The sequence below is a fragment of the Rousettus aegyptiacus genome, unplaced genomic scaffold, assembly GCF_014176215.1.
Source record: "Rousettus aegyptiacus isolate mRouAeg1 unplaced genomic scaffold, mRouAeg1.p scaffold_m13_p_4, whole genome shotgun sequence".
Classification (NCBI taxonomy): Eukaryota; Metazoa; Chordata; class Mammalia; order Chiroptera; family Pteropodidae; genus Rousettus; species Rousettus aegyptiacus.
This window is the reverse complement of record NW_023416307.1, coordinates 90,318,928-90,339,579: the sequence shown is the minus strand read 5'-3', so window position 1 is coordinate 90,339,579 and position 20,652 is coordinate 90,318,928. Positions and strand designations below refer to the sequence as shown.

General features: G+C 35.5%; 1 protein-coding gene across 2 annotated transcripts in view; it reads right to left on the bottom strand.

The window, feature by feature from the left end:
* Nucleotides 1-20,652, bottom strand: part of TM4SF18 (transmembrane 4 L six family member 18) — a 41,620-nt gene that overhangs the window by 6,189 nt on the left and 14,779 nt on the right. For both annotated transcript variants that reach the window (XM_036219330.1, XM_036219331.1), the window contains exons 2-4: nt 13,852-14,009; nt 13,550-13,743; nt 10,641-10,730 (exon numbers count right to left, since the gene is read on the bottom strand). In XM_036219330.1, coding sequence (XP_036075223.1) covers nt 10,641-10,730; nt 13,550-13,726 — 267 coding nt within the window. In that variant the 5' untranslated portion in view covers nt 13,727-13,743; nt 13,852-14,009. The remainder of the gene's footprint in view (nt 1-10,640; nt 10,731-13,549; nt 13,744-13,851; nt 14,010-20,652) is intronic.

Sequence of the window (20,652 nt, the reverse complement as noted above, 5' to 3'; positions counted from 1 at the left end):
TAAAAATAAGTTTAAATGACTTTTTGCTTGGCATTCCACAGAGGCAACTAGCTAATTTACTAAATTTCTTTCTTTTTTCCTGGAGGGTTGAGATCAAAATAATGATCACCTCATATATAATGCAAGGAAGAAATGTGAACAATTAATCTATACTTATTTATTGAAGATGTTATTTTCTAGGAAGGTAGGTTCCCTAAGAATCATAAGCTATAATCCCTGCTTTTTTCTTATGTAGATGATATTTGAATATCTTCACACATAGAAATATGAGGGGAAATAGCCGATGTTAACCTAGATGGTCATATTTATATTTAAGTAAGGATTGATAGGAAAGATGATGTTTTAATTTGAATAAAGAGAATGAGCAATATTCACAAGCAGAACAGTACAAGCAGAATTGCGACAATAAATAAATTTGTTAGATCTAAGGGGAAGCTCCTACAGAAGGGCAGAGGAGGAATTTCCTACAGAGGGGAAATTCCTACAGAGAGGCAGATTGGCATCGTGCTAATGCTAGGGAAACAAAGTTGATAGGACACAATCTAGCCCTTGTGTTGCTTACAAAGTGAGTGCAGACTTGGCAGATCTGGGTGGGAAATGGTCTTAAATGCTGGATCAAGGAGGCTGGACTTCCTCCTTCAGGGCAAGTGGCTTTCCACAAATTAACCTTTTATTAATATAATTTCGAATCTACAAGAAATGTTTAAAGTACAATACAGTGAATCTCTATATACCCTTTACTTAGGCTCATTTTTGTATTTACCACTTTCGCTTGTATTTACCACTTTCTCTTTGTATATGTGTATGTGTGTGTGTGTGTGTGTGTATTTACACATTTTTGTTGTTAAAGTATTTTAACATAGGTTGCAGACATTATGATTTCCCCCCTATATACATCAGTTCATATCTCCCCAAATTAAATTTATTATTCTGTAGCTGTTGTTTTTTTATTTTTATTTTTTTGTGTAGGATCTAATGAAAGTTTATGCACAAGGTTACATCTCTTTACTTTCTTTTAATCTACACTAATCTCATTGCTTTTTTGTTTTGTTTTGTTTTTCAGGATATTAAATTGTTTTTGAAGAATACCAGCTAGTTGTCTTATACAGTTTCTACATTTTGGATTTTTCTGATAATTTCCTCACAATTGGACTTGAGTTGAAACTTTTGGCAAGAAACTTGATTGGTGTGGGTACATTATGGGCCGCTCACTGCTACTGGTGATGCTTAATTTAATCTCTTGGTTATGATGGTTTTCTTTAGATCCATAATTGTACATTTTCCACTTTGCAATTAGTAAATAATTTGTGAGATGATACTTTGTCATATCCTGTTCTCTAAAGACATTTCAACTGATGAATTTAGCATCAATTGCTGATTATAATATTCATAGTCACCAATTACCACAATAATTGGTTGCAATATATTGCTTTTCTAATGCTATCATTTCTTCTGCATTTATAAGTTATGATTTTTTGCAAGGAATTTCCATTTCCCATTTCTTTCTCCTCTGACTCTCTAGTCAATATATTATATTCATAACTATTACCATTCTTTTAGATGCTGAGATGGTCCAAATATGGCCGGCCAGTGGGAACATCCCTTTGAGTTAATTCCTGTGCCCTTTGAGACATCCTTATTATTCTTTGAAAATTTCCTTACTTTCTGGCAAAAGATGGTCCAAACTTATTTTGATTTTATGTTGCCTAGCCCTGAATAAGTTCTTTTTTTCTGACAAGTCATGAATTTGGTTTTTGAGTAAAAATATGGCATGAACCAATATATCATTTTAGAAAATTACTTTGACAGTGATGGTGTACCAGATAGAAGTGAGAGAGTCCAGAAATAAGGAGTCTGTATGGAGACAACTTCAAGTCCATGTGACAAAGACAATCACTAGTTAAAAAGATATTAAGGAGGAAATGAACAGCTAGAAATAAATTTAAAAAAAAATTCCAGAGTTTGAAACTTGGATGAAAAAGAGACAGAAATAGGGATGCCAAGGAGGATAGTTTGCTTTGGGAGAAAAATTAAGTTAGTTTAAGAAGTGTTGATTTCAAATGAGAGTAGGACAGCTAAACAGAAACTTGCAGTAGCCAGCTGATAATAAACTCAAAAGATGAGACCACAGTTTCAGTCAAGAATGTGAAGTAGATAAATGCTATTCTCACCTCCTCCCATGACTACATCAAAATTACATCTAAGTTATAGAACAATCACCTTGAGTAACACCCTGAAGACTAGCTAAGAATCGAAAGGGATATCTTGGCTATAGAGATCCCCCACCTAAGGAGCAAGGGTTCTCTGCCCTACACTGAGCTCCCTAGCCTAAAGCAATAGTATTGAGGAAATGAGTTATCACAACATCTGGCTGTAAAAATCAGTGGGGATTCCATCTGGTTGAGATAGAGGGCTGTTGTGGACCCAGGTACACTCTTAAAGGACCTGAGCACAGACTCACTCATTCACAAACACTCACCCTAAGCTCCAGTGAAAGAACAGCAGGTTGAAAAGCACCAGGGACATACAAGAAGGAATTAATTGTCTGGGTTCAGGGTGAGGTCTGAAGGGGCAGTTCTCTCCCAGACAGAAGTGCTGGGAGGTGCCATTGTTTCTTTATTGGGCCCTCCCTGACCCAGCCTGCAGGCACCAACAGACATCAAGTCTGAGTCTTCATTGACTTGGCTAACACAGCTCGTCTCACCCTAGTACTTTTCTGAGGCTCCATTCCACCCAACTAGAACCTCTTTTAGCAGCTGTTCCTCACAAATGACTGGCCTAGGACTTTCCTTAAATGTCTCAAAGGCCTACAAACCCCAAACAAGCAGCAGTAAGATGGCCTCAGCCTGCCTACTGTATCTCTTGCTAAGTAGCCCCAAGACTGGCATTAGTGGTGCCTCCAAGCCCAGCAAAGGCAGTTACCAACTGCAGATTACCTTGTACCTCCTACCAGATGACCCATGGTTGTACATAGGGAGTGGTTGACCTTCGCACACACCAGAGCCCCTGTCAAGAATCTCTAGAAAAAACACCTAATGGCTGACTTCAGATCATACCAGAGCATCACCCAATTAGCTGTACAAGTGACACACCCAAAGGGTGAACTCAGCAAGCACTAGAGCTCCACTAAAGAAAATTTCACTTCATGAGATCAGCCCACTCCCAAACACACAACAGCTCATCAGCTATAATCACAGCCAGCCCTCACAGTCAGTTAGTCAGAGTCAATCTTACCCACTGATGTGCCAACATCAATCAAGGCTCAACTACAAAAGGAAGGCACACAGAAACCAAACAACGGACACCACTAAAGTACCTGGCTTAGGTGACCAAGGAAACTATGTTACTGTTCCCCATAGGACACCTACTGTATAAGACCACTCTGCCAAGATCGGGAGATGTAGCAGATCTACATTATATATAAACAAACACAGGGAGGCAGCTAGAATGAGGAGGCACAGAAACATGTCCCAAATAAAAGGGCAGGACAAAACTCCAGAAAAAGAACTAAATGAAATGGTGATAAGCAATCTATCAGATACAGAGTTCAAAACACAGGCTATAAGGGTGCTTAAGGACTGGAATAAACATGGCAGCGTGAGAGACATTCTCAGATCTCTCCACTTGAAACAACAATATGCTGAATAGCTAAAACTCAACGAAAAATACCCAAACTGCATACCAGCATGTCTGAACGTGGGATCTGTGTATAAGAGCTACCATAGGTCAGAACCCCAGGTGTCGGGCGGTGAACTGGTAGAAACGAAGAAGCTGCCTCTCGCAGCAGGAGCACCCTGTAGGAGGAGCAGGAAGGGAGAAGGAGAGGTGAGTTCCCTGAACAGCCTGCCTGAAAGTACTGTGAGCTCCAAGTGGCCAGCGGCATGACCAATTATCAGGGCAGAAAGCAGAGAAACAGGGATGGCAGAAGAGCAGGGACAGCAGAGAAACAACAGTTGATTTTTACCAGACACAGTTGCAAAACTGAGACTGATAGGAGCTTCAACCCCCAACCAAGAGGGCTCCTGCCCCCATACTCGCTGAGACATAACGCTGCGGAGCCCCAGGTAAATCTGAGCAAACACTACCGAAACTGTCACTAACACTGACAGAAACTAGAACTGAGACTAGTAACCATGATTAAACATCTGTAAGGAAAAAAGGTTTTATTAACACTTTATTTAAAGCAGAGATCCAAGAGGCTTAGATGTCACCTACTGGAAACCGAAAGAAAAACATCTGATTTGCAAGGGGCTAGGGACCATTATATAATAAATCTTTCAGGGGACAGGGAAGCAGAACTCACTTCCACTAATGCCCAGGTGGAGAAATAGTCCATTAAACACTATGAACAATCGAAGTGATAAGGTATCTCAGAAAGAAAGAGAAAAATCTCCAGGAAATAATCTTACAGACATAGAAATATGCAACTTAACTGACAGACAATTCAGAATGGTACTTCTGAAAAAAATCAGTGATATCCAAATTGAATCATATCAACAATCTCAGGAATTGAAGAAACAACTAGATGAGCAGAATGAGTTCTTTAGCGAGGAGATTGAAACACTCAAAAAGAACCACCTAGAACTTTTAGAGATAAAAAATATAATGCAAAAGTTGAAAAATGAAATAACAAGCTTGGGAAATAGAGTCAACCAAATGGAGGAAAGAATCAGTGATATCAAAGACAGAAATCTAGAAATAAATCAGATGGAATAAGAGAGAAATTTAAGAATGAGAAATAATGAAATAGAAATTCAAGAACTAGCTGATACCATCAGGAGAGGAAACATAAGAATAATGGGCATTCTTAAAAGGAAAGCATTTTCAGACAAATAGTTGAGAATTTTCCAAATCTAAGGAATTAGCTGGAGCTTGGACTTTGAGAAGTCAATAGAACACCCATTTATCTCAATCCAAAAAGGCCTTCACCAAGACACATTGTATTAAAATTATCAAAAATCAAAAACAAACACAGAATTTTCAGGGCAGCCAGAGAAAAGAAGATGGTAACTTATATAGGAAAACCCATTAGATTATCGTCAGACTTCTCAGTATAACCTTACAAGTGAGAAAAGAGTGGAATCAAATATTCAAACTATTAAATGAAAGAAATTACCAGCCAAGAACAATGCATCCAGCAAAGCTCTCCTTTAGATATAAAGGAGAAATAAAGACCTTTCCAGACATACAAAAATCGAGGGAATTCTCCACTATGAGGCCTGCACTACAGAAAACACTGAAAAAGGTCAGCTCACCTAAAACAAAATGACATACACAAAAAAATGCATAATTAGGAGTAAGGTGACTAGCAGGCTGATAAAAGCAGAAGAGTGCAACCCTTACTAGGAACAGGGCATTCATTATAAGCTTAAAATAAGAAGAAATTTGCTATAGCAAGATAGTAATGAAAGTTCAGCATACATAGGGACAAAATGAGACAACAAGAACTGAAAGGGGGAGGATTCAAAGATCTAAATTCATAAAAATGAGTGGAGATAAGGCACATGCAGAAGAAAAAGGATGACTATATATATACAACTATCCTTATCATATTCATAATGGTAACCACAGGCCAAAGATTTAGAACCAAAGTATATAACATAAAACAAAAAGGACCACAAGGAAACTTCGTAAAGCCAACCAAAATAAAGAAAACAGAAACACAAGGAAAAGGAAACAATGGAAACACTGAGCTACCAGAAAGCAAAAGATAAAATGACTATAAAAAGACCTCATATTTCAGTAACCACCCTAAATGTAAATGAAATGAACTCACCAACAAAAAGACATGGAGTTGGAGAATGGATCAAAAAACAAAGCTCTACCATATGCTGCCTCCAGGAGACACATCTCAGATCCAAAAACAAATATAGACTCAAAGTGAAAGGATGGAAAATGATGTTTTAAGCAAATGGCATTAAGAAAAAAAGTGAGAGTAGAAGTACTAATATTAATTAAAATAGACTTCAAAATCAAAAAGGTAAAGAAAGATAGTGAGGGACACTTTATAACGATAAAGGGAATCATACATCAAGAAGACATATAACACTTTTTAATATCTATGCTCCCAATCAAGGAGCCCCAACATATGTAAAGCAATTACTAACAGAACTAAAGGCCAAAACAGATCAAAATACATTCATAGTAGGAGACCTAAATACCCCACTGTCAGATATGGACTGGTCCTCCCAACAGAAAATCAATAAGGAAATAACATCCTTAAATGGCACATTAGATCAACTGGACACAATTAACATATACAGAGCCTTCCATTCCAAAACAGCTGCTTATACATTCTTCTCTAGTGCACATGGAACATTCTCAAGGATTGACCACATACTGGGAAACAGAGATAGCCTCAACAAATATAAGAGGGTTGAAATCATACCAATCATATTCTCTGATCATAATACTTTGAAACTAGAGATCAACTGTAAAAGAAAGCAGAAAGAACCAGGAATAAATGGAGATTAAACAACATACTAGGAGGAATAACTGGGTCAGAGAAGAAATAAAAAGGAAGATCAAGAGATACATAGAAACGAATGATAATAATAGTCCAACATATCGAAACATTTGAGACATGGCAAAAGTGGTCATAAGAGGAAAGTTCATATCATTACAAGCCTACCTCCAAAAATAAAAACAAGCCCAAACAAACACCTAATGCTTCATCTTAAAAAACTAGAAAAGGAAGAAAAAATGCATCTAAAGTCAGCAGAAGGAAAGAAATGATCAAAATGAAAGCAGAAATAAATGAAATTGAAAACAATAAAAAAATAGAAAACATAAATGCAACAAAGAGATGGTTCTTTGAGAAGGGTAATATTATTGACAAACCACTAAAGAAAAAAGAGAAAGGACATAAATAAACATAATTTTGGATGAAAGAGGGAAAATTATGACATAACCACAGAAATACAAAGGATCATACAAGAATACTATGAAAAAGTTTATAACACCAAATTTAATAGCCTAGGAGAAATGGACCAGTACTTAGAAAAATACAACCATCTTAGACCGAATCAGGAAGAACTGGAAAATCTAAATAGACCAATCAGCAGTATAAAGATAGAAACAATCAGCAAAAACCTACCAAAAAGTAAAAGTCCAGAATCAGATGGCTTTACCAGTGAATTCTACCAAACATTCAAAGAAGATTTAATACCTATTCTCCTCAAACTCTTCCAAAAAATTGAAGAGGAGGCAATTGTTCTCAACTCATTTTATTACGTTGATATCAAAACCTGGTAAAGATAACACAAAAAAGAAAATTACAGACCAATATCTCTCATGAACACAGATGCAAAAATCCTAAATAGGATACTAGTGAACCGAATACAGCAACATATTAGTAATATTACTTACCACGGTCAAGTGGATTTCATACCAAGTGCATGGGAATGGTTCAACATTTGCAAATAGATTAATGTGGTACACCACATAAACAAATTAAAAAATAAGAATCATAGGATCATATCAATAGATGCAGAAAAAAGTTTTATAAGATTCAGCATCCATTTATGATCAAGACACTTAACAAAATCGGTATAGAAAGAACATAGCTTTACATAATAAAGGCCATATATGACAAACCCGCAGCCAACATTATACTTAATGGTGAAAAACTAAAAACCTTCTCTCTAAGATCAAGAACAAGACAAGGCTGTCCACTATTGCCACTGCTATTCAATATAACATTGGAGGTCCTAGCAAGTGCAATCAGGCAAGAGAAAGATATAAAAGGCATCCGAATAGGAAATGAAGAAGTCAAACTGTCACTATTTGTGGATGAGATGATTCTCTATTAGAAAACCCTAAAAACTCTACAAGAACACTACTAGAAATGATAAGCAAATACAGTAAAGTCTTTAGATACAAAATCAATGTTCAAAAATCCATAGCATTCCTATACTCTAATAAGGAAGTGTCAGAAAAATAAGTGGAAAAATAATTCCTTTTGAAATTGCAACAAAAAAGTAAAATACCTAGGAATAAATCTAATGAAACATGTGAAGGACCTATATAATGAAAACTATAAGACTCTATTAAAACAAATCAAATAGGATACAAAGAAATGGAAAGGTATTCCATGTCCTTGAATTGGAAAAATCAACATAGTTAAAATGACTATATTACCTAAAGCATTATACAGATTTAATGCAATCCCCATCAAAATCTCATTGGCATTTTTTAAAAGAAATAGAACAAAAAAATCATCAGATTTGTGTGAAAGCACAAAAGACCCTGAATTGCAAAATGGACAAATAACCCTCATACTGCTGGTGGGACTGCAAATTGGTACAGGCACTATAGAAAGCGGTGTCGAGATTCCTCAAAAAACTATATGATCCAGCAATCCCTCTACTGAGTATTTTCCCCCAAAGACTTGAAAACTCATATTCGAAAAGATATTTGCGCACCAATGTTCATAGCAACATTATTCACAGTGGCCAAGACATGGAAGCAACTGAAGTGTCCTACGATAGATGATTGGCTAAAGAAGCTGTGGTACATATATGCAATGTAATATTACTCAACCATAAGAAGGGATGAAGTACTGCCATTTTCAACAACATGGATAGACCTTGAAATAATCATACTAAGTGAAATAAGCCAGACAGAAAAGGTTGAAAATCACATGATATCACTTATATGTGGGAAATAAACCTAAAAGCAACAGATGAACATGACAAGCAAACAGACTGATGGATATGGACAATGGACTAGGTGTTACCAGAAGGGAGGAGGGAAGAGGGTGAAAATTAAAAAATAAAATGTTAAAAATAAATAAATCGATGAATAAAAAGAAAAAGAAAAAGAAAAAATTTGTTCAGTGAACTTAGAAAAAGAATAGATTAAATCAGTGAGAACTTATACAAAGAAATACAAATCATAAAAAAAGTCAAAAATGAAGAATGCAATAATTGAAATAAAGACTACATTAGAGGGATTCAACAGTAGATTAGATGAAACAGAGGACAGAATCAGTGACTTAGAAGACAAGGTAAGAGAAAACATCCAATCAGAACAGGAAAAAAAAGGATAGTTTAAGGGACCTCTGGAACAACATCAAGCACATCAATATTTGCATCATAAAAATACCAGAAGGAAAAGAGAGAGAACAAGGGATTGAAGACCTATTTGAAGAAATATTGACTGAAAACTTTTCTAACTGGTGAGAAAATAGAGATATAAGTCTAAGAAGTACGAAGAGTCTCAAACAAGAGGAAGCCAAAGAGGCCCGCACCAAGAAACACCAAAGAGTTCATCACTACAAACCAGTATTATAAGATATGTTAAAAATAATTCTTTAAGAAGAAAAAGAAAAGATTAAAAAAGGGAATAATAAAATAGCAATAACTACATACCAACCAATAATCACTTTAAATGTAAATGGTTAAATGCTCTAATCAAAAAATGTAGGGTAGCTGAATGGAGGAGAAAATAAGAACCATACATACGCTGCCTACAAAATACCTACTTCAGATCGAAAGACACATACAGACTAAAGTTAAGGAATGGAAAAAGATATTTCATGCAAATGAAAATTTAAAAAACTGGGGTAGCAATATTTGTATTGAACAAAATAGACTTTAAAACAAAAGCTATAACAAGAAACAAAAAAAGGGCCTTTTGTAATAATAAAGTATCAATCCAACAAGAGGATCTAAGTATGTTAAAAATATATGCACCCAATGTAAGAGCACTTAAATATATAAAGCAAATATTGATGAATAAAAAGGAGAGATTGACAATAATACAGATACATATGGAAATTTAACACACTACTGACGTTATGGGAGTGATCAACTAGACAGAAAATCAACCAGAAACATCAGCCTTAAATGACACATTGAATTTAATTGTTTTTTTTTAACATTTTACCCCAAAGCAGCAAAATATACATGTTAGACCACCATAAGAAGTCTCAATATTTAAGAAGATTGAAATTATATTAAGCCTCTTTTCTGATCATAATGGTATGAAACTAGAAACCAATTACAAGAAGAAAATTTAAAAAACAAAACACAAATACCATACTACTAAATAATAAATGAGTTAAATATGGAATCAAAAGATACTTTGAGAGAAATAAAAATGAAAAAACACTGACCCAAAATTTATGGGACACAGCCAATGCAATTCTAAGAGGGAAATTCATAGCAATACAGGCCTACCTTAAAAAACAAGAATAATCTTAAATAAACAATCTAACCTTCCATTTAAAATAACTAGAAAAAAACAACAAACAAATCCCAAAGGGAGTTGAAAAAAAGGAAATAATAAAGATCAGAATGGAAATAAACAAAATAGAATCTAAAAAATTAAATATTAAAGATCAGTGAAATCAAGAGTTGATTCTTTTAAAGAATTTTTAAAAACCTGGCAAACCTTTAACCAGACTCATCAAAAAAAAAAAAGAGAGGCTCCAAATAACTAAAATTACAAATGAAAAAGAAGTGACAACTGACATCATTGAAATATAAAGGAGTATAAGAAAATACTATGAACAATTATGTGCCAGCAAATTGGACAACCTGGAAGAAATGAATAATGTTAATATTTTCATTTTCCTGACTGTGAGGAAAGAAAGGTGGGGCCTGCTCAACCATCCTCAAAAAAACTATTGCTCTTACCATGTATTTTTTGCTGCAGTTTTCACTCCGGCAACATTTATAGTTGTTATCACTCTCTAGCACAAGAAGTACTGCTGCTACAATAAGCATCTATAGTAGGGAAGAGAGAAAATATCAGAAATAGGATACTAGTTTACATTCATGCTTGTAATCACAGCACAGTGATTTGAGCATAGACTCTAGTTCAGGTAGATCTGGGTTTGAATCCCAGCTCTGACACTTTCTAGTGGAGTGTACTCGAGTCCTTCCTATAAATGGTATTGAGAACTCACCTCATTGGGTTGTTATGAGGAAATGCATGTCAAATTTTGAACATAGGGCTTGATTTATAGTGATCGATAATTGTTAGCTATTATTATCATGGCTGATCAGTTATCAAAAGCTAATGATTAAAGAGGAGCAAATAACATGGACAAGGGAATACCACCTTGGGCAGCAAACCTGCATTTCTCAATGATCCAATTGTGAAAGACAAAGGAAAACCATTCACAGACTTTGAAGTTTGCCAACCTCTTTTCATTTACTGCTGAGAATGGAGGCGAGAAACATGGTTAATCTGAAACTACATCTCTTAATTCAAGTAAATTCAATTTTATTACGCATTTAAGCCATTTCATGTTCAAATTTTCCAGTGTTCTGTGTGTATCAAGCCAACTAAATGGGAGAATTAAATATATTCAACTTCTCTTTTTTTGTATCTTAAGGGAAAAATTATTTTTTTTCTGGAAAGATGTAAATTTATTTATTATTATAGTTCCTAGCTGGGGAAAATATGGACCATGTATTGCTTCTGGCAAATTCTCCACCTATCTTTCACTTCCACTGTTCAGCAGTGAGTCTTGAAGTTCACAGTCAACATTTCCAGTTTCCCAATTCTTTCAGCCTTTATTTATGTACCCATTTCATTATTTATCTATATTACTCTTCTTTCTCCTAAAAGGATTTGATGCAGTAACATTTTTCAAGAAATCATAGACAATGAAAAATTAAAAACAGTTTTCCCCCCGGTTGTAAATTTTACATGGAATATAAGCAAGAGTTCTATATTTCCCTCTTTTCAACACCATTAGTTAACACAGATTTTAGTAGATTTTAACCCAGTAATGCCTTACAACTCTTCCTTTTATTAAAATTACATATTGAGGGAAATAATGATGAGATAAGGCACAGTAAACCAGGTACAGTAGCCATTTTCATTATAATACTGTAACATTATAGACCTAGATCCTGGAGTCCTGTACCAAAAGAGAAACACAGGCATAGCCTGTGTTGAAAGAGAAACTTTCTTTCTTTCTTTCTTTCTTTACTTCTTCTTTCTTCTTTAGTGTGCGGGCAGGGAGGGCGGGAGGGAGGCGGGGGGGGGCTATCTGAACGTCGTCATCTTCCTTCCTTCCTTCCTTCCTTCCTTCCTTCCTTCCTTTCTCTCTCTCTCTCTCTTTCTTTCTTTTTTTGGTAAACTATAACTGCGGTACAGAGAGATCCAGAATAATGTAGGAAAATTACCTTTAATTCCACCACCCTCACATTTTTATGTATTTATTGCGTTTTTCATATATATATGTATATATATAGTTGCAATAACAATTTATTCACAATTTTGTTATTTTTTTACTTACAGAATAATATTTATTTTCTATATTGTTACATCTTCATAATTATAATTTTCATCACTGTATGAAGTGAATATACCATTTGACTGTTTCTATGCTAGGATGCTTTTATTTATTGCCATTATAAATAATGCTGACAAAAAAACCCTGTGTATATATTTCTTTAATTTTTTTGGATTATTTCCTCAGGATGAATTCTCAGATTTAGGATTACTGAGTCAAAAGATATAAGCATTCTCATGGATCTCAATATGTCATTTCAAAATCTTCTCCAAAAGGTTTGCATTTATTTATATCACCATCACCATTCATTATGTACCTATCACACAGCAGCTTCAGTAGCCATTGAGTATTATTATTTTGAAGTTTACTAGTTTAATATGCAAAATAAAAACATGAAAACTGTTTTCCAAGATAACTATTCAGATATTATAATAACTAAATACCCACAAAGATGTAGAGGTAGATTATAATAAATTATCTTTTAGTTATTTGTGGTATAGTAAGCTTACAGTGTACAACATGTTGTTTTTAGCAATGATATGATAAGGAAAAGTGTATTTTCCTCTGAGTTGTCAACATGATTTATTTATTTTTAAAGAACACAAAGTCACCGGGGGTAGAATGTCAGACTATTGAATGATAATATGGCCCATCTTTCAACAAATGTTTATAATCACAACAGTCTCTTGCCTACTAAAAATCAGTCTCTATCCTGGGTACTTCATACATGAGATTTTATTTAATCACCATAATTACCCGAAATGTAAATGTCATTATTTCCATTTTCAAAATGAGGACACTGAGGCTTGAAGAAATAGAGTAACTTGCTCAAGGTCTCATGGTACAAATGACAGAGCTTACATTTGAATGAAAATTTGTCTGGATCTCCAAGTCTCTGCTTTTTCCATGCTGTCTTAATACCAAGCTAGAGAAATTGTGAGTTCAGGTAGAAAATCTGTTCTGTAAAAGAACAATGCCACTGGAGATTAAATAACTTAAATCGACATAGAGTTCATGAGGACATAATATTTTTAAAGGCCAGAGTCACACAAACTTTCATTTATGACTAATTTCTTGCACTGCTTGCTAAAGCTATGTAAATGAAAGCTTACAGAAAACAAAGCTACTCTCTAAGTCCTAAGGGACTACCTGCCTCTCTACCCCCACCCATCTTCCAAATCCCAAACCAGGATTAGTAGAATGGTTTTTCTATTATTCATTATTTTTACTAGGAACAAAGCAATTCTTAGTAAAACTACTGCTTCTGAGATCCGAAGTTTCCAAATTCACACTTACCATGACACCTGAGAAACAGATTCCTTCAAAATACCACACGTAGTTGGTGAGTTTATTGCTGGATGCATAGGAAATTTGCCCATTTGGGAAATACAATAATATATTCACAGTTACGCTCCAAAGTGCAAGCAGAATCAGCAGACTACTTAGGCAGCTTCTACATTTCCGAGACCCCATTTTACCCTGCTCAGAACCTGCAGGAGATTTCAAGAGCAAAAGCAAAATTACATAAAGCTTGTTTTTCTTCCTACCTGTCCTTTCTTTCTTTCTTTCTTTCTTTCTTTTTTTTTTTTTGAAATTACCTGCCACTTTCTGGGTCAGAGCCTTTACTTCATATTCATGAAGAGTCCAGGACTCGGAGAGAACTGCAGCCCACAATATCTCTGTGTGAAATAGTGGTTTACTGTTTGGAGAACAATAGACAATGATCTACTGCCGAAGAGCTGAGCTGGTCTTCATCCTGTGCCAAAGGAATGCGGTGTTTTTACTAATTTTAAAATAAGTCATTTTCCTTTGGATTGCAGCACTGAAGATTTAACCCTGAATGCGTTTTAAGAAGGACTTTGGGATGGGGGTTAGTGTGGAGTCTGGCAAATTTCATTCAACAATGGACAGGAGGATAAAGAGAAAACCACCAAGGGAACTTACACTAGAGCACGGTACATATGCTCAAATATCCTGACTTTATATCTATGTCTTTTACTCAGTGCGTGATCACTATTTCACATTTATTAAGCATTGTTAAATTGGGGGCACAAACAAGGACAAAAAAAGGGACAGGCTGGTAGTTGAGAAAAACGGGACATCATAATTGGTGAGTTAATCGTTAAAACACTAGTACAGCTTTCCTTCCAAGAGTTCATATCTATTTTCTCTATCTCTCTGAAAAATAATAGCAGAAATAAACTCATATTCTTCTTACTACTTAGAAAAAGGTGGTAAGAAAAGTTAGGTAATTTGATTAAAACTTTGTGTATAGTAAGTTTGGAACAAAGATTTAAGAATCCTCCCTTCCAAATTATTGCCCTAAATTTAAAGAGCCACAGATTCCCTCTAATTATGGTGATGTGAGAGAGGATAATGGGAAGAAATCTTGACACTAATATGTTAAAGATGATGTAGACAATGGTAGTAAAGAATTCAAGCCTTGCCCAACCTCATTGTCAACCTTTTCTACTAATAACCTCAGAACTCAGTTTGACTTAATTTTCTTAAGTCTCAACTGTCTCAGCTGTGAAATGGGAATTTAAAAAAATGGTACTTCCCTCAAAAGGATAATGTGATGGTTAAACAAGATTATGTGTGCAAAAGACTATGTCGGGTGATACTTAGAAAAAGTAGACCATAAACAAGAGCCATAGTTAATAGTAAAAAGAACAGTTTTAGGAATATAATTTTCAAAATAGTAGAGAGATTAGGAGTAAAGTCTGCTCATTTACTCATCTCAGTATCCAGAGTTCTGTATCATAAACTCTTAAACTCTTAATCCCAGAAATATTTATGTTTAATGTTATTGTCTTTCATAGAGTATTAATACTCTATAACATATATACTTTTAATTCAAGAGAATAAAAACTTATTTTATATAAATAATCTTAAATTGTATTATATATATTTTAAAAATTGAGATATTTCGTGCCATTTTTGGATTAAAACAAAACAAACCTAAAAATTAGCAGTCTTACACTGTGATAGGTCTAGAGGTTTCTTGGACCTCTTAATGGATTTTATTTTTTTTTCTGTAGTATTTTTGAGCAAAATGCATCAACAAAGTCTAGTTATTAGTTCCTTCCCCTTACCAAGGACAAAAAAAGCAACATAAAATCATATTTATTAGAAATCTTGGGATTATGAGGAGAGCAATGACATTTTGGGTTGAGTATTTACTGAAGACCTCTTATATGCTAGGCACTAAGAGTTGAGAAGAGATCAGTGAACAAGACAGTCCAAAAATCCTTGCTCTCTTGCAGCTTACATTCTACTACAAGGAAGACTAACAATAAAAAAAAAAATGAGTAAGTAAAATATATAGCTAGTCGGGCAAAGTGCAGTTAAAATAAATCAGAAAAAGACTACTAGGAGTGTCAGAGAATAAAGATAAGGATGTTATTTCAAAGAGAGTATCAAGGAAGACCTTACTGAGAAGGTGACATATGAGCAAAAATTTGAAGGAAATGGAGGTTGTGAGCCATGCAGGGAACTTGGGAGAAATCCTTATAGGCAGAGAGAACATTCAGTGTGCCAAAGCCCTGAGGTAAGTGAGCCACAGCGAGGAAACCACTAAAGCTAGATTCAAATGAGGGAGAGGAAGAGTAGTAATATCTGAGATGAATTTTTAGTAGAAAAATGATGTGATATGTTAAAAGGCTCACTCTGCCTTCTGTTTTGTGAAAGGTATGGGTGAAAGAAAGAGACAAATTCTGAAGCCATTGCAACAATCTAGCCTTACCATGAATGATAATGGATTAAACCATGACAATAGTAGCAGAGACTGTGAAAAAAGGCTGAATTCTGTATATATTTTGAAGATAAAGCCAACAATATTTAGAGACAGATTGGATTGAATGTAAGGAGCAGAGAACAGTCAAAGATGACTATTAGTTTGGAGCCTGAGCAACTGGAAAAATGAAGTTGTCATTAGCTGAAATGAGCAAAACAAGCAGGTTGAGCAGGTCTGGGAAGGAGAAGATGAGATGGTCAGTTTCAGGCACCCTAAGTTTTGAGATAACCTATTAGGAATCCAAATGGAGATGTCAATTAGGCAGTTGAGTATACAAATATGAAATTCAGGGAAGAGGTATGGAATGGAGTATATGAGAGTTGTCAGCCTATAAATGGTATTTAAAGCCAGGAGACACTATGGAATGAATATACACAGAAAAGAAGCCCAAAGACTAAATCCTGAGCAATCCAATGAATTGAGTTTGGGGAAATTAGGGGAAGTCAGCCAAAGAGACTGAGAAGTGGTCAGTGAATTAGAAGAAAAACCAAGAGCTTATCCTGAAAGTTGTATCTCTAGTTGAAGAGGAAGTGATCCACTGAGTCTAATGCTGCCCACAGAGCAAGTAATATGGAAGAATTAAGAACCGGCTATTGAGTTTAGCAATGTGAATGTCACCAATGACCTTGATAAGAGAAGCTTTAGTGGTGAAATAGAAAAAAAGAGTCCAAATAGAATAGGTTCATGAGAAAACAGTCAGAGAGAAATTGGAAACAGAAAGAAGTAAAAAAGTAACTTTTGGAAAGTTGCTATAAAGGAGAATGGAGAAATGGAATAGTAGCTGGAGGGAAAGTAGGAGTCAAGGGAAAAAAATTAGTGGAAAAAATTATAGCATGTTTGTATATTGATAGGAATGTTTTTTGGGGGGTAGAGCAGAGAGGTGGAGATTGACAATGCAAGAAGGAAAGAGGAGAATCACTGGTGCAGTGTCCTTGAGTAAATGAGGGGTGAGAAGGTACACATGCACAAATGGAGGAGCTGGCCTTAGATAGAGGCATAAGCAGTTCAGTCCTAGTAAGACAGAGCATATGGGATTGGATATAGTGGGCACTTCCGATTACTTCTGCTTTCTCAGTGAAATAGAAAGCAGGGTTATCAGCAGAGAAAGTGAGAAAGTATTAAAAGTCTGGAGAGAGAGGAGAGAGAAGGCATGAAACAGTTGTTTAAGAAAGTTGGATGGTGAATGGTCTACAAAAATGCAGAAGGATCACCAGCAGCCACTTAGGGCCTACTAGAGGCCATGAATCTATAGGGTGACTGGATAGCATAGTCGAGTGTTCTCCCTAGTGAAGTTCAGCTGCAGAGGTGTGAGCTGAGTAGTAAGGAAGCTGGAATCAATGAGAATTGGGACTTTGCCAGACAAATACCATGAAGAGAGGGGCAAAAGAATCCAAAGTATATGTGAGAGAGTGATTATAATGATAGACTGTGGAACTTAATCTGAATAAGGAGGCAAGGAAGGGCATGATAGAACGTGAGGAATAATAAAAAAGGAGACTGTATTTGTAGATTGTGTGTCCCATTGTGGTTGAAGAATTATTTGATTTTGAGTAGCAGAGAGAGAAATAGCTGAAAAGATAGAATTCAGTGATTGAAAAGTAGAATCCAGGAATTTGAGATTAAGATGTATTAGGAATGGAAGAGGACAAAATCTAAAGTTGTGTTATGGGCTAAACTGTGTCCTTGAAATTCATATATTGAAGCCCTAACCCCATAACCTCAAAATGTGACTGTATTTGAAGATAGGCCTTGAAAGATGATTAAATTTAAATAAAGTGGTAATGTTTGCTTTAATCCAATCTGACTGGTGCCTTAGAAGAAGAGAAAATTTGAACACACAGAGAGATATCAGGGATGCCTTTGCACAGAAAAAAAAAGACCATAAGAGAACATAAGAAGGCAGCCATCTGAAAGTCAAGGAGAGAGGTCTCAAGATAAGCAAAACCTGCTGACATCTTGATCTTGGACTTATAGCTTCCTTTAATGTGAGAGAATAGATTTTCATTGTTTAAGCCATATCTACTCTGTGGTATTTCATTATGGCAGCCCTAGGTGACCAATACAAGATGTGACCAAAGGTGTGATTGGCTGATATAAGATGCAAGACAAGAGGATTGAAAGAAAAGGACTGACTAGGCCGGGTATTAGGATGATTACTTAGAATGAATATTAAAACCAACAATTATGACAATGCTAAGTTTGGAGAGAATGACTACATTTAGAGAGCCAGGTGCCAAAATATTTAAAGAATGAAAGGAAGTAACCTTGAGATGGAGTAAACTAAGGTAGGGAGATGACAGCATTATCATCCAGCAGTGAAATTTATAATCTCTTCAGCCAATACTCAACCACTCCCACTCCCTTAAACTTTTAAGCAGAGCTATTTAGAAAATTAAAAATGGTTGATTTGGCTTTCAGTTTCTCTCACCTTGAAACTTCATGTACTAGGAGTTCTAAAAGGAGCTAAAATGAGAAGAAAGGAGAAAATAGAATCATCTCTGAAGAGGGTCATTGGCTACTAAAAAACCCAGAAGCAGTGTGTTTTACCAGACATATTTGCAAGGTTCTAAGAGGGGTTAGTTGAGATTTCACGAAAGTTTTTATTGCCAATATTTTATACCTTAGGAAGCAGTGACTAAGGATACCTTTTGTTAAAGTTCATGGGATGTGGAATTATTTAGCATTTCCCACCTTGTATTAATGATTAATGCATTAAGTTGTAACTTCCAGAAATTTTAAGTGTCAGAGAGGTGAGCTGTCATTCCCAATCAGGGCCTCCCTCAAAATAATTATGATACATTGATATCTTTGTGTTGGGCACAAAGATATGTTAAAAATAAACAAACAAAAATGAATTCCCAGAACTACAGTTAGGTGAAGTTATTATTAACCTCATTTTGCATCTGGAAAAAAATGGATCCAAGAAAAAATTTTCAACCTACCAAGGAACTAGAAGTTTAGCCCAAGACTTTCATACTTTTTGGCCCCTTCCACCATGTTCACCCTTGCCTGATACATTTCTGTGCATTAACCATTGCAAATAGGTTTTAAATTTGGATATTCTCATTCCTCAGTAGTGACTGCCTACAGTGTTATTTTGAAGACACACTGGTTTTAGTGTGAGAGATATAGGGTCTGGCTAGTTTATCTAGATATATTACTGTCTGCTGTGAAGACAAGGTCAGGAAAGGGCAACATGCCTGACTAGTATTTCCCAATCTTGGTCAAGCCCCAAAAGATATCTCTACTGATGCTTTCATGTCACAGGTGGTTATGAAGACTTGGGTGGAAGAGATGCAGGACCAATTGCCATTTTGAAGACTCTTCAGTAAAGGTGACAAAAGTGAATGAAGAGGAAATGACTGTCTGTAAAACTTGATAAAATTGTCAAAAGGGTAAGCGAGCAATTTCCTTGCCTTTAGTTATCTCATTAATAAAACCATCTAACAAAGTCTCCCTGGACAACTACAAATTTTACCTAATTTAATTACTAAAAAAAACTCTTTTCAACCTCCTAAAAAAAAAATATGTCCTCATAAAAAAACATTTCTGAAGCTATCTGTGTCCAGTAAATTCCCAATTTTCTTTGCCAAGGAATTCTTACTAAATCAGGATTTTCTTGCTGATCCTCCAGGAACCGGAAAGAGTTGCTGGGCTTCTGTGTTTATGGCTGCTCCTGGCCTCAGCTTCCCATTCTCAACAGTGGAGCTAAGGAAATCCGCAGGATGCCTGCTACCAGGGGACAAGTTGACTCAGGAAGAAGCACTCCACCTAAAATAGTCTTTGTGTGCAGTCTCTGAGTTACTTTGAAATCCCAGTTAATATATGATCTGGAATTAGCCCACAGGTGATGGGAAGTGGAAAAGAAGGAAGTTTCTAAAAGATGCTTATCAAAAACGTTGCCACAAAGATAAAAATTCAACTTCGGCAAAAGCTAATATTCAGAGAGAAATTTCATCTAGAAAGTTCAGTGAATGAATTGTGAATTATTCCACTGGCCATGGGCATAAAGTTCTGGTCATGGTTCAATCTAGGTACCCACTGGTAGTGGATAGTTCCTTTAAAAACACATTAGAAAAGCATCAGAAATGCAGCTGTGTAAACAGAAATGGGCCATTGGGATGCAATATACTTGATTTTTGTGTTTATAATTCTTTCTCTAGAATTATCTGGCCCAAAATGTCTATAGTGTTACTAGACTCTCTAGGTTCATCTCCAACTGATGGTAAACATCTAGAGTTTTGCCTCTTGAGATAGGGAAAAACATATGTAATTCATATCCAAAGCTCCCTAAACAAGGAACTGTATTCTATCATTTATTTTTTAAATGTGTTTTTAGTAATTACCAGGGAGGGAGGCAAAGGACACCCATTCCTTGCCCTCAAGACACTCTGTTTAGCATCTAGTTGTAAAAATAGAAAAGTTCGACTAAAAGTTTGTGATACAAAATATTAATCACCAATAGACTTAACCATAGATGTCTTGAAAACACAGCAAGGCACAGGGAACTTGAATGGAGCTGGGAGTTTATGGGAGATTCCTTGAAATGGTGGGGACAAAACTAAGTCATCTGAGTAAATAGAAGCAGGTAGCTGGGCAAACT